Genomic DNA, 14,275 nt, shown 5'->3' with positions numbered 1-14,275 from the left:
TAACGAGATGCAGGATCCAAAGCAAGATCTCTGTAGACCCTTGGGAAAGCTAACTTCCGTTAGCAGCATGCTAAGGACTTGAATCCAATTGAGGCTTGAAGAGGGTCCTCTCTTGTCCATCATATGTCAAGTTCATAAAATAAAGCCATTTACAAGTGTTTGAAAATTGACCAAAATGAAGAGATTCGAAGCAAATGGCACTTATGTTCCCAAGCGGCCGAAAGCCAGTTTTCACCAGTCTTCTCTCCAACTTTTTACACTTTAAATCGGGGTAGAGTTTTGAATCCTTTTCTCCTTCAAAGAGGGGCTCGTCACCATTACATACCTATAATCTGGACGTCCTAGCTGCAAGTTAAGGTCCCCAAAAACAGCCTCAAAGGGCTTAATTGGGGCCTTATTCCCTTATATTAGTGGATTTTTTGGCATATGCAAGAATGGCCATAATCTCTCAAATATGGGTCTCAGCACCCCCAAATTTGGGACACACATTGTGGACTAGGCATACAATAAGATCACCTGAACAAAATCCCTCTAGATTATCTAGAAAAGATTTTTGCCTGTACCAAACTCAGACCTCAGCATGGTGTACACGTCCCTAAGGCGTACACCCTGTCATACTCTTGGTGAGATCAGACCAAATTTTACTTCTGAACATGTCGGAGCCCTGCTTTTTTAATATGTTGTAGACAGGCCCCAATGAGGCACATTCAAGTTGGATGGTACTCCCTAGCACTTAGCATGCCTGCGCGGGAGGAGGGGCAATTGGCCTACATTTGAATGGGGGATTTTGCTAGGATAAAATGAATGGAAAGTGATGCCCAAATGGCCCATCCTTCAAATAGTCATAACTTCTCACAACATGGTTGAATTTGACGGGAAATTGCTTGGCAACATTCCGCTTGATGACGTGAATAGGGAAATGGTGAATAGAAACCTGTAGACCCTCTGGAAAGCTATCTTCTGTCAGCAGCATGCTGGTGGGATCAAATCACTTGATCCTAGTAGAGTGCCGTCTGGTCTCCAACAATTGTCAATGTTATACCAAAAATGTCTGTTATTCGTGCTTTTATAGGACCGGAAAAAAACTCTCTCGACTCAAAATAGACTTTTTGGCGAATCCAAGGGCCATTCCGACTACATTTTATTCACGAAATTGGCCAAATGGCCCTCCTTCAAAATGTCATAACTTCTCAGAAAAGGGATGGAACTGGGTTGTAATTGAACGGAACACTCGCCTTGATGACTTGAATGAGCACATGGAGCAGCAAGTCCGCAGACCCTCTGGAAAATTATCTCCTGTTAGCAGCATGCTAATGACTTGAATCCAATTGTACCTTGAAGAGGGTCCTCTTGTGTCCATCATATGTCAACTTTAGAATACAAAGCCATTTACAAGTGTTTTTATTGCACCCAACAGAAGTACACATCATTAACAGTCTTTTAATTTATTAAAAATACTTAAAAGCAAGATAGAGGAATACATTCTTTTTGTAAATGAAGAGAGGGTGGTTTAGGTTAAATGAGCCAAATTTAGAGTTCGTAGGTCCAAGTTAAGGTGCCCAAAAGCAGGATCAGGGGCCGAAATTGGTGCAATTGGTGCAATGCATAAAAATTGACCAAAAATCGGGGAAAGAAGGTTGAAACTGCCTGAATTTTGCATCACACACTCCCTCTGATGACTCGATTCAGCATGCCGAAGGAGAATTCTCTAGACCTTTGGTAAAAAATAACTTTTTTCAGGAACATCGTATTGATGTAATTCCAACTGATTCTTAAAGAGTGTCCTCTGTTGTCCCCTACGTGTGATTTTTAAAAACATTCATGGGAAAATAGGTCCAAAACTCGGTTTTGAACTCGAAAACATAAATCGCCGCATTTGGAACATGCCCCGCCCATGCCCCACCCTAACCCATGTTTAGAACTCAAAAGGCATGAATTTCCCCTTATGGCCCATGCCCCGCCCACTCCCCAACCATGCCCCACCCACTCCCATCCGTTTCCATGTTTTGAACTCAAAAGGCATGAATTTCCCCTTATGGCCCATGCCCCGCCCACTCCCATCCGTTTCCATGTTTTGAACTCGCAAGGCATGAATTTCCCCTTATGGCCCATGCCCCACCCATTTCCATGTTTTCCAAGGTTTTGGACCCAAACAGCCCATCCCCCTCATTTCGCCGATCCATTTCCATGTTTTCCAGTCAACCCCAACACACCATGTATCCCAAGGAATTCTACCCAGAAGGCACAATACCTCCCAATAGGCCCCGTAGACCCAAACACTATCCCAACAGTACACCAGCACCCCCCGATGGTATTTGGGGGTCCCATACACCTTGCCCCGGACCCCACTTTTTCCCCCCAATGGCCCCAAATAATGCAGTTGAAACGGCAACACCATGGCCATCGTGTAGACAAAGTGCCAGCGGCTCACTAAACCACATGTTAAATTTTGCCAGTAGGCTGACATTCCCTTCCCAAAGATATGTCGCATCAGTACCAACCTATACATAGCAGTTCTGTACATGACACAGATGCGGGCCGTCGGAGTGTTAAGAGGTTTTAAGGCTATTGAAAAATAGTCCTTATTTGATATTGAGCGCAACCCAGGCGTAAAGGTACTTAGGAAAATAATATCTCATTGTGTTTCAGGCTGAAGAATAGGAAGTGTTAACATCTGTTATAATCTTCAGTTCAGCCGGTCAAGGACTACAGATGCTGGAATCTTGGACCTGGACAGCACAGCAAAGGCTGATATTAGTTTCCCTAGCTGCGTCACCACCAGGAAGTTCCTGGTAATTTTAGTCCCGGGATTATTTTTCCAGGAAAGAAAAGGTTCCGTCAGCCCATTGTTGTCTGCATTTTCATAGCGATTTAAAAACCTGCAAAGATGCTGGTGTTGCAGCTGTAAATGCACTCAATAGCCTGCAATTTAGTGTGCCCGCCAGTTTTTTCTAAAAAACATCTTGGGGAAAATAATAAACGTTATCAACGGTTTTGTCTCACCACGACAACATTTAATGCTACATAGAATTTACTGAAGATTTTGTCTCCATAGACAATCAATCTGATGAGTGTTCAATGGTTATTTATTTGTGCTTTAGAATGTAACCACCATGAAACAATGAGAATAAACTCATAATAAACTTCTCTCATTATTTTTTCTCATTCACAGCACTGCTACTTTCTCTTTTCCTCTCTGCCTTTTTTAGAATAAGTCAGAAAGCCAGCAACAAACATAAAAAGAGAGAAATGCCCTAACCTAACACTCTCCCCCCATCCTAAAATGGTCCTGAATTGTTTAATGAGTGTTTTGTGTGTTTGACCAATCAACAACGCTCAACCCTGCAAACCCCATCCCAAATATTATTGCACTTTCCTGAACTACCCCCCGACCAGGGCCTTTTTGGGGGTAAATGTCCCTGGAACATAATTTAGACCCTGATCCCTGCGGTTGAAAGGGGCTGCTGTCTGTTTATAGGAAGCTTTTTTAGCTCTCTGCAGATTTATGATCAGTGTGAAATAAATGAGTGTTAACTCACGTGTGACTGACTTTTCACTTTGGTGAACTCCACTGTGGCAAGCTATTACCAGCACTCAGAGAGATGGTTTCCCTGAGACTAATTGCTACAAGGAACATTCTCACTCCAACTTTACTGTTGAAACTTTCAACATCCACACTTGGTGTGGTTGTGTCAGCTCATTTTCTTTTTGATGTTGGTTCAACGAGTGCTGTTGTGGTGTGTTCAGGTTCCGGCTCGCTGTGGGATGACTGTAAGAGACTCACTGAAGAAAGCTCTGATGATGCGAGGCCTCATTCCAGAATGCTGTGCAGTCTATAGGATACAGGACGGGTAAGTCTACATGAAGTCATCCTATCACTGGTGTCAAGTATTCACTCACTTTATTAAATAAGTTGCTCTCCTGCAAAAGGAATTATATCTTCTGTTTAAAAGTCTATAAAGTACTACTGCGTATTAGGCACACTGTAGGCAAAAAAAAAGTGATAATAATTAAGGAGCCAGGGGAGGGGTGTAATATTGGGGGAAAAAAACTTTCTGAGATTGAAGTAGTTAATTTATGAGAGAAAAAACTTGCTCCATAATAATTTATTTTTTTAAATCTACAATGGCCCTAATACGCCGTTGTAACAAGGACAACGAGCCAGCTGTAAATTACCAAAAGCTGCTGAGGTCACACTCTTCTTCCTGGTATGACCATGGATGCTGACCAGCTGGTAACCTCAAGAGCTGGCCTACCGAGATGACCGGCTGGATTTGACAGGCCAGCAGGTCTCAGAAAACGTAGGCAATACAAAGCTGTATGGCACAATAAATGTATATATGAAAAAAATATAAAGAAAGAAAATGAAGGCATAGTTTCACATATTCAAAATCGGAACAGTTCATTTCTAGTCTAAAGCATTTCAGATGTGAAAATTATATCAGTTATGACTGTTTGATATGAAATGCATGCTGGAAAACAAAAAAAAGGAGGAACAAGAGGACCTTGTCTGAATGTGGACCTTATTAATCAATGAAAGGTTAACTTTCTACATGTGGCATGTGCTGCTTTTCTTTTTGGAAACCACCATGGTCATGTTTCTGCAACTTTCTATATGGACAAACAGCAGTGTGAGGTGTAGACCTTTACCCTTACCTCTCCACTTCCTCTTTCAGAGAGAAGAAGCCGATTGGCTGGGACACAGACATCTCCTGGCTGACAGGAGAGGAGTTACATGTAGAAGTGCTGGAGAATGTTCCGCTCACCACACACAACTTTGTAAGTACTGTTAGACAAAATGTCACATCGTAACTCAAATGACAATAAACATTATATATTAATTATTTTGCTCAGCCTTACACCAGGTGCACACTGGATGTGTAAAAGCCACAATTTTTGGCGTAGCGCTGCCGGTGTCCTTTCGCCGTTTATGGAAACCAATTGGGCTACTCACACAGAATGCGCCGCTGCTCAGAGCTCCACGGCTGGCTTGCTTACTCGGCCATGATCGATTCTGGCAAGAAATACACTGATAATCTATCAATCTATCTATGAAGGACATACATGATATATATGATATAAGTGATTTGACAGACAGAGATACCTCTAACGCAAACAGCGGAGGAGCAGAATCACTCGTTGACCAGTGTGGAGAAATGTGCTTCTGGTGTGAACAGCCAGGTTTCTGCTCAAGCGACAATTGACCTAGCGCTGCGCTTCCACATCCAGTGGGAATCTGGCCCTTGTATCAACCAATTTTCAGAAGAATTACATCAACACCACTTGTCAAGGGTTCATTCATGATTCCCACAGTCAATGCCCACAATCATCAAATAATCCAATCAAAACCCTCAAAACTAACCTCCACTGAAATCTGTAAGTGTGTGTCTGTGAGCCGCCAGTGTGTGGAAAGTCGGTGAATGAGAAAAACGCCAGTTTTACCTTCTGCGAGATTGCGTGATATAGTCCACATCATTGTAGTCAACTGGAAAAAGCTAAGGCCAGTTGTCTCTGGAGTCTGTCAGGAGGAGGAGGAATCAGTTCATAGCAAACCTCAACTGGAAATTAAAGCTGCGATGAACGGGCCCTCGTATCCTCCCACACGTCGGGGGTGCCAGCGGGACTCTGGCGTGCGCGGCCGAGAACGTCCGCGACCGTTGGACAGCACACCCGCGAGTCCGACGGCGCGCCCGCGAGTCCGACGGCGCGCCCGCGAGTCCGACGGCGCGCCCGCGAGTCCGACGGCGCGCCCGCGAGTCCGACCGCGCGCCCGCGAGTCCGACGCCGCGCCCGCGAGTCCGACGGCGCGCCCGCGAGTCCGACGTTTGGAAATTATACTTTGCAAATAGTCCACCGCTTCCTGTATCTGCTGTGTGGTGCTACAGAACACGTGCAAACATGCATTATGTTGCTCTATATCAAGTATAAACCACATTGTGTAAAGGTTATGTAAATCAGATGTTGTTTGTCAGAACTCAGATTTCCTTTCGCCAGCAGGTGGCGCTGTGAGTATTAGTGAAAATTGGCTTGTAGACATCCTCATGCCATGAGTGTTATCAAGCATGGGAAGTTTGGGACCGTTTGGAACAAGCCCAGCTGAGTTACATCAGCTTTTTTGATGGGGAATCACATAAGTTCGTTAAAGGATAGTGACTACAAATGGGCAAAAATCGATCAAAACATTATACAAAAATTAAAATGTCTGACTTCCGGTACGGTTTACAGCATGGTCCCAAGATACTTTCTTTCAAGTCTTTATGGTATACATGTGCCTACCAAGTTTGATACATGTACCTGAAACGTAGTGCTGGGGCTGCTCTTTTGAAATATTGTAGGGGGCGCTATGGAGGCAATTTAAAATGGCCAAGCCAAAAACCCATATAAAATATATCTTCCCATGACCTATGACACATGTACAAAGTTCTATGAGTTTTTGAGCATCCCAAGTCACTGAACCATCAGTGTCATTTTTCAAGCCAAATGATACGTTGCCACGGCAACGTCAATATTCATGATGATGCATCATCAATGTGTTAAGGCTATCTTTACCAAATTTGAGACTGATCTGGTGAGCTGGCTATGAGTAAATACAAGTGTAAAATGTGACATTTCCTTTTACCAGTAGATGGCGCTGTGAGTTATTGAAAATGTTGGCATTGATATATGCTCAAGCTTGAAGTAGCATCATGCATAACACATTTTGTGCAGATTGGATAATGTACCTTAGAGTTATAACAACTTACTTTTTCATGCCGATTGAGGCCAAATGGCCGCCACGTCAAGGTTCTTCAATGAAAACTCACGAATTTGATAACTTTTCATCACAAAGGTCTGAAGAGCATCCTGACCAAATTGAGGTCAATCCCATCGAGGTCAATCCCATCAATTCTGTATGAGGAGTTCGTTAAAGTACAAAGGCTGAAAAATGCAAAAAGTGACGACAAAATAGTGGGTTTGCTGTAGCGCCCCCTACTGGTTGAATGGAATGAAAATATCAGGATATGTAACAGAATGTAATGTGCACATATGCTGCAACTTTGGTGAGTTTAGGACAAATGGTTTTGAAGTTATGTGTATTGATGTATAAGCCACGCCCCTAAGAAGTTCATTGTCCATATAATGTAAAAGCAAAGAGATATCAAAAAGCTTTTGATAACTTTTAATGATGAACGGGCCCTCGCACCTTTGCGAGACCTCTGCTTACATGGCTGAGAATGTTTGCGACAATCGGACAACGCGACCAAGAGTTAGATGTTTTTTTCCTGCATGGAGTATTTTACCATGGAAATTATGCTTTGCAAATAGTCCAACACTTCCTGTAACCAATGTGTGGTGCTAAACAACGCGCGGCAACATGCATTATGTTGCTCTATATCAAGTATGGACAACATTATGGAAATGTCATGTGAATCGGATATCGTTTGTCAAATAACGCTGATTTCCTTTCGCCATGAGGTGGCGCTTTGACTTAGATGGCTTGTAGACATACTCAGGCCATGACTGTTATCAAGCATGGCAAATTTAGGAAAGATTTGAGTAAGTCCAATGGGGATATATCGGCTTGCTGTTTCATGGGGAGTCACGTAAATGGCCGCCACACCACGGCTACACCATTCAATCAAACGTAAAGCTTTTAATCACAAAGGTCTTTAGATTGTACTGACCAAATTTGAAGTGGATCTGAACAATTCCCAAGGAGGAGTTCGTTAAAGTATAGAAATGGTCAAAAATGAAGGGAAAATGAACACAAAGATCAAAATTGAAGACTTCCAGTAGGGTTTAGAGCATAGTCTCAAGATACATTTTTTTAAGTATTCATGCGATACATGTGTCTACAACATTTCATACATCTAGGTGAAACATACCGCTGGGGCTGCTCTTTAGAATATTTGTAGGGGGCGCTGTCGAGACAATTTTTTTTATGGCAACGGCAAAACCCTGTATGAAATATTTATGTTTATCACCTTTGACACATGTGCAAAGTTCCATGACTATTTGATAATCCTAAGCCACAGGAAAATCTGCTTCCATTTCATGGTGAATAATGCATTGCCATGGCAACATCTTTTAAAGAAAACTCACACAATTCATGATGAAGTATCATCAATGTCTTAAGGCTTTCCTCACAAAATGTGAGGTCTATCAGGTTAACTGGCTAGTAGTAGTACATCAAAGTATAAAGCGTGTAATTTCCTTTTGCCAGCAGGTGGCGCTATGACTTTGTAAACATTTTGGCATGGAAATGTGCTCAAGCCTGAACTAGCATCATGCAAAAGAAATTTAGGGCAGATTGGACAATGTACCTTGGAGTTACAACTCCCTCTTTCATAGTGAATGGGAGCGAAGTGGGCGCACGCCACGTCAAGTTCGTTCAATGAAAACTCACCATTTTGAAAAGTTTTCATCATAAAGGTCTTTACATCATCCTGACCAAATTTAATGTTGATCGCATAAACTCTGTAGGAGCAGTTTGTTAAAATACAAAGCCTGAAAATGTAGTTTAATGGGAGTCACGTAAAATGACCGCCACACCGCGGCTACACCATTCCTACACCATTCCATCAAACGTAAAGCTTTTGATAAGTTTTAATCACAAAGGTCTTTGGACTGTGCTATCCAAATTTGAAGTGGCTCTGACAAAGTCCCTAGGAGGAGGTCGTTAAAGTATAGCACCTAAAAGGTGACAAGAATCAAGGTACAATTCACACAAAAATAGAAATGGACGACTTTTGGTTGATTTTAGAGCATGGTCCTAAGAGAGTGTCTTCATGCGATACATGTGACTACTAAATTTCATACATGTAGGTGAAACGGGGCGTTGGGGCTGCTTTGTTGAAAATTTGCAGGGGGCGCTATCGAGGCAATTTATAACGGCCAAGGCTAAAATCTACATGAAATCTGTATTTGCGTCACCTATGACATATGTACAAAGTTCCAAGAATTTTTGAGTATCCCAAGTTACTATCAATGTCTTAAGGCTTTCCTTACCAAATTTGGGGAGTAAATAAAAGTATAAAATGTGACATTTCCTTTTGCCAGTAGGTGGTGCTATGGCTTATTGGAAATTAGTGCATTTAAAAGTGGTCAGGCTTGAAGTAGCATCATGCATAAGACATTTTGTGCAGATTGGATAATGTACGTTGGAGTTATAACAACTTCCTTTTTCATACTGAATGGCCGCCCCGCCACGTCAAGGTTCTTCCATGAAAACTCACGAATTTAATACTTTTTTATCACAAAGGTCTTAAGAGCGTCCTGACCAATTTTGAAATCGATCACATACATTCTGTAGGAGGAGTTTGTACAAAGAGAGAAAATGACAAAAAAGCAGAAAATGGGTCAATTACTGTAGCGCCCCCTAGACGTTGAATGGAATGAAAATGACAGGCTATGTTCCAGAATGCAATGTGCACATATACAGCAAATTTGGTGATTTTTGAACAAATGATTTTGAAGTTATGTCTATTGATATACAAGCCACGCCCCTAATACATTTATCCTCCAAACGCAATGAGTTGTGAACAAACGTAATGATTTTACATGATATCAATCCACTAATGATCCACAGCAAATTTGGTAGCAATTGGACCCAGCGTGTAGGAGGATTTCGCAAAAACAAGTTTTTCACAAAATTCAAAATGGCAGAAAACTTTGGTAGGCGGAGCTTATGAGCCTGGTTGGCTTTTTTGTAGAGCTAGTGGAGCTGGACATGTGTCGAATTTCAAGTAAATTGGACATACTGGCCGAGGGGCGTCGCCGGTCTAACTTGTAGGGGTCGCTAGAGAGCTATTTTGTCATACTCAATTATGGGACCCATAAAATATCAATTTTTTAACCAGTCCTGATATGCATGCCAAATTTTGTGAGTTGTGGGATATAATAAAGCCCCCAAAAAGGCAATTCATTTGGCAGAAGAAAAATAATAAACATACCAGTTTCAATAGGGCCTTCGCTGGCCCGACGTTATCGGTGCTCGGGCCCTAATAAGCCGTTCCTTACAATTTCAATAGGGTCTTTGCTTCATAACGAGGTGTGAAAATTGTCTCAAAGTATGGATTCCATGTCCCAGGAAATAGTGATAATGAAATATCAACATACAGTATCTGCACTTACATCTGTCCCTATCCAAGCTGCCTCTAACGGTGATTGGATCAGCTGGGAGAGGCCCAGAGGCAGCGCCTCCAGTCTACTCTACAGTCTGATATAAAGGCATGTATGTTAGATTCACCACGAGATTCCCGTGTTCTGCCTGAGAACCGAGGACGGTTGGTGGGAAAATGCCCTGTTAAGCTACAGTTTCCATCCTTTGGGAAGATGGTGGATGAACCAGAACCAACCTGTCCTCAGTCACCCAAACTTCAATGCTCCTTTTTTGGTCAACACCGATGCCAGCGAGATAGGATCAACCTTGAACTGAGGAAGTCATTGCTTTTGCCAGCCGCAGCCAAAATCCAGCAGAGAGGAATTATGCTTTCTATTACCATAGAATGGTAAATAGTAAATGGACTGTACTTGTATAGCGCTTTTCTTGTCTTCCGACCACTCAAAGTGCTTTAACAATACATGTCATTATTCACCCATTCAAGCACTGATGGCAGGGGCTACCATGCAAGGTGCCATCTGCTCATCAGGACTCTAACTAATTATTCATACCCATTCATACACCGCAAGAACAGCCTGCAAGATCAATTTGGGGTTAAGTGTCTTGCCCAAGGACACATCGACATTGACTAGCAGAGCCGGGGATTGAACCGCCGATCCTCTGATTGAAGGACGTCTCTGCTCTACCACTGAGCCACAATTGCCACATGATGCTTGGCTGTGGTGTGGCCATTGGAGAAGTGGAGGACATATTTGGAAGACATATTTTGAAAAAGTACTGGCACAGGGGAAATTTTCCATCACAATTCTGTTAGATTGTGGGTCGCAGTTTATCTCTTCAATCATCCAAAAGTTTGCCGAGCCTAGAACGTGGGACACAAATTAACATCCGCCTATCATCCCCAGACCAACTTCACAGAGAGTGAACCGCACCTTAAAATCAATGATTGCATCCGGAAACCAGCATAAGCATTGGGATAAATACCTCCCAGAGTTCCGGTTTGCTATAAACTTAGCAGTCCAGGAGTCCACTACAGTTTTCCCTGCAGAGCTGAAACTTACCGTTGGTCAGCTTTTCGTAAAATGGGAACGGCAACTGGAAAAAGCTAAAGCCAATTTTCTCTGGAGTCTGTCAGGAGGAGGCAGAATCTGGTGGATTTATATTTCCCCGTCTGAGTTTCTCCAGGAGTTGCCGGTGTCTTTCAGGAGTCAAGGTTGATGCAGATCTGACTAGACCCGATGTACAGTATATAGTTTATACTGTTTATAATTGCTGTTGTTAAATGGCAGATGCAGACATTGTAATTCGATTTCCTGATTTGTTCATTTGTGGGGTAACACCCGGAGCACAGTTTTGAGTTGTCTTTCTTCTTGAGTTGTGCTAAAGGGGACTGAACTGTTTTGACTTGTGAAAAAACAAACAAACAGAATGTTTACCGAGTGGTCTGAAATTTAAGACTGGGACGCAAACTCAACTGAAACATACACCAATTCTCCCTTGATCGAATACGCTTCTTAAAAGCTGAACTGGGTTGGGGTCTATTTGTTTTGCAGTGCTGGTTCATGGTGACATATATTTCATTGCTACTGGGTATTTGCTTTATTGTTTTGTATGGTTTGAATGAGCTATTTTCTTTCTATTTTATAACTATTATTTGTCAGATGTGACTCTGACTGGCACCCCTCTCTTAAAGGGGTCTAACCCGCTACACCCTACTTGGTCCTGATTCTGTATTTGTGTTTGATTTATAGGTTAGGAAGACCTTCTTCACGCTGGCCTTCTGTGACTTCTGCAGAAAGCTGCTCTTCCAGGGTTTCCGCTGTCAGACCTGTGGCTACAAGTTCCACCAGCGTTGCAGCACTGAGGTTCCCCTCATGTGTGTCAACTACGACCAACTAGAGTAAGTCACACACAAGGAAAGCACCATGATGCAGCAACTAGTTTGAGATTGTACCAACTGTACAATGTATTCTTGTTATGGTACAAGAATCTCTTGAGATCCTGGATTTGTGTTATTATAGCAGTGCTTGAAAGGGGCCATTACTATTACTTATTACTCAGTACCAACTGACCCAGTAGCTATAACTATTGTAGGCACACATGATGTAGTTACTGTACATATCACGCAAAATAGGCCTTTATACTGCTTTAACGAGCCACAAGAGGAGGACAAAATGTGCTGCTGTGTAAACTACAACTCACAATATGTAAAACCACAACAGCTCCGTCAAAATTTACCGGATGGCAGAAACCCTGACGGGTCCAGTTTTGCAAACCCATACTCACCAGCTCAGTACCTGAACTGACCAGATGCCCCCTAATTATATCCAAGTCAAATGGCGTTAATGTAAGACCCACGACGCGGCCCGTAAATAAACACACATGCTGCTTAACTGTCACTAGCATTCTGCCCAATCAGTGCCAGGCTTTCACAAGAAAAACACTTTAGTTCTCACCCGCTGCCTACTCGCTTTTAGTTCATTTTGTGCAGGAATCTGGTGGATGGGTTTATGCTGGTGTATGCAACTGAAATGTATTCACTCTGCATGCTTTATTGCATTGTGATGCATCAGAGTTTTTCATCAGTCAGCAATACACCTATTTGTTCCATGTCAGACTTGCCAGACTTGCCAGACATTGAACTATATATATATATATATATATATATATATATATATATATATATATATATATATATATATATATATATATATATATATATATATATTATTTTATTTATTTATTTATTTATTTGGTACTGGGTAATAAGTAATAGTAATGGCCCCTTTCAATATATATTTATATATTTACTGGTCAAACTCCACACATTTCACACAGCACAGTGTGTTTCCATGTGTTGGGTACTACTTCCTTGTGATAAAAAGGTTTATAAAGCCTTTAGTGTCTCCAGAGGGAGCTGTGTGTGTAGTCTGATAAATGTCCCCAAGTGATGTCACTTGAGTCAGCGCGGGTTGGGGGAAAGAAATGTGGAGGTGTGGAGTTAGAAAGAAGTTAGCTTACAAGACTTCCCATCTGTAGAGGCTCCAGGCTACATTAGTCGTAAATAACATGACATACCCAAATATCTGACTGAACAGTTGAGTTGCTTAGTGGATAATGTAGGTGCCAGGTTTTGAGAAGAAGAAAGAATGTGTAGGCGATATTTCTGCTTCATCAATTTTTAAACTGTCTATTATGATTTTAACAATGTTGTAGGTGTGTGATGCTAAATCTATTGAATACTCTTTTAAGGTTGCTAAACATAGTTGTTGGTCTGTTTTCTTGCTATTGAGTGTTGAGTCTGCTGGTCTTTTTGCTTTTGCAAACTAAATGTTGATTCTGTCCTGGATTTTCTCTGGAACAATTGTGCGATGTGAGAACATAACATGAAACTTGTTAGTCCCTTTCTTAACCAAACTCTCTGCTGTACAGCTGTGTGTCATCTAGTGTCTCCTGATTAAATTCTATTTTAGGCTCCAGCCCCGAAACAAGTTGTGTGGAGGATAATTGAATAATAGAAAAGTAATCTTGATGATGTTTGTTCTGCAGCTTGTTGCTAGTGTCGAAATTCTTCGAGCATCACCCGTTTACCCAGGAGGAGGTCTCGTCAGAGGGAACCACCCCCGTGTCTGAGGCCTGTCCATCACTCCCCCCATCAGACTCCACCGGGTGAGTACTCCACCTTCACACTCCTCAGTGGAGGAGGAGTAATTCTCCTCTTAATGTGCAGTGTATGTTCAACAACATTGTTTTTTTACTCGGAGTGCTTAAAATAATAACAGAAATGTGAATATCTCTGCAAGTCCCAAAAAGTCGGTCTACTTTTCACTTACTAAATTCATCTTTCCAGTTCTATATGCCACACCACTGTGTCCCCGTCCAAGTCCATACCCATCCCGCCCAGTTTCCGGCCCAATGAGGAAGACCACCGCAACCAGTTTGGCCAGCGGGACCGCTCGTCTTCAGCCCCAAACGTCCATATCAATACAATTGAGCCTGTCAACATCGATGTGAGTCTGCTACCACTTTGTTGGACTGATTCTGATAGATGTGTGCTTCTCAGCCATTTACTATGATTGGCCACCATGACTGCATGTTTTGGTCCAACCAAACAGAAGCTGATACTACTGATTAACACACCTTAACCAGAGAAAAGGAGCTAACCAACTAGAA

The 14,275-nt window shown here is 42.2% G+C and overlaps 1 protein-coding gene across 2 annotated transcripts in view; it reads left to right on the top strand.

The window, feature by feature from the left end:
- The window catches only part of braf (B-Raf proto-oncogene, serine/threonine kinase), a 42,487-nt gene that overhangs the window by 13,521 nt on the left and 14,691 nt on the right, over positions 1-14,275 (top strand). For both annotated transcript variants that reach the window (XM_076075989.1, XM_076075987.1), the window contains exons 4-8: positions 3,748-3,851; positions 4,677-4,779; positions 11,854-12,002; positions 13,652-13,771; positions 13,953-14,112. In XM_076075989.1, coding sequence (XP_075932104.1) covers positions 3,748-3,851; positions 4,677-4,779; positions 11,854-12,002; positions 13,652-13,771; positions 13,953-14,112 — 636 coding nt within the window. The remainder of the gene's footprint in view (positions 1-3,747; positions 3,852-4,676; positions 4,780-11,853; positions 12,003-13,651; positions 13,772-13,952; positions 14,113-14,275) is intronic.

Source organism: Anarhichas minor, unplaced genomic scaffold, assembly GCF_050575085.1.
Source record: "Anarhichas minor isolate MPS153535 unplaced genomic scaffold, ASM5057508v1 ptg000055l, whole genome shotgun sequence".
Taxonomy (NCBI): Eukaryota; Metazoa; Chordata; class Actinopteri; order Perciformes; family Anarhichadidae; genus Anarhichas; species Anarhichas minor.
This window is presented reverse-complemented; position numbering and strand designations above follow the sequence as displayed.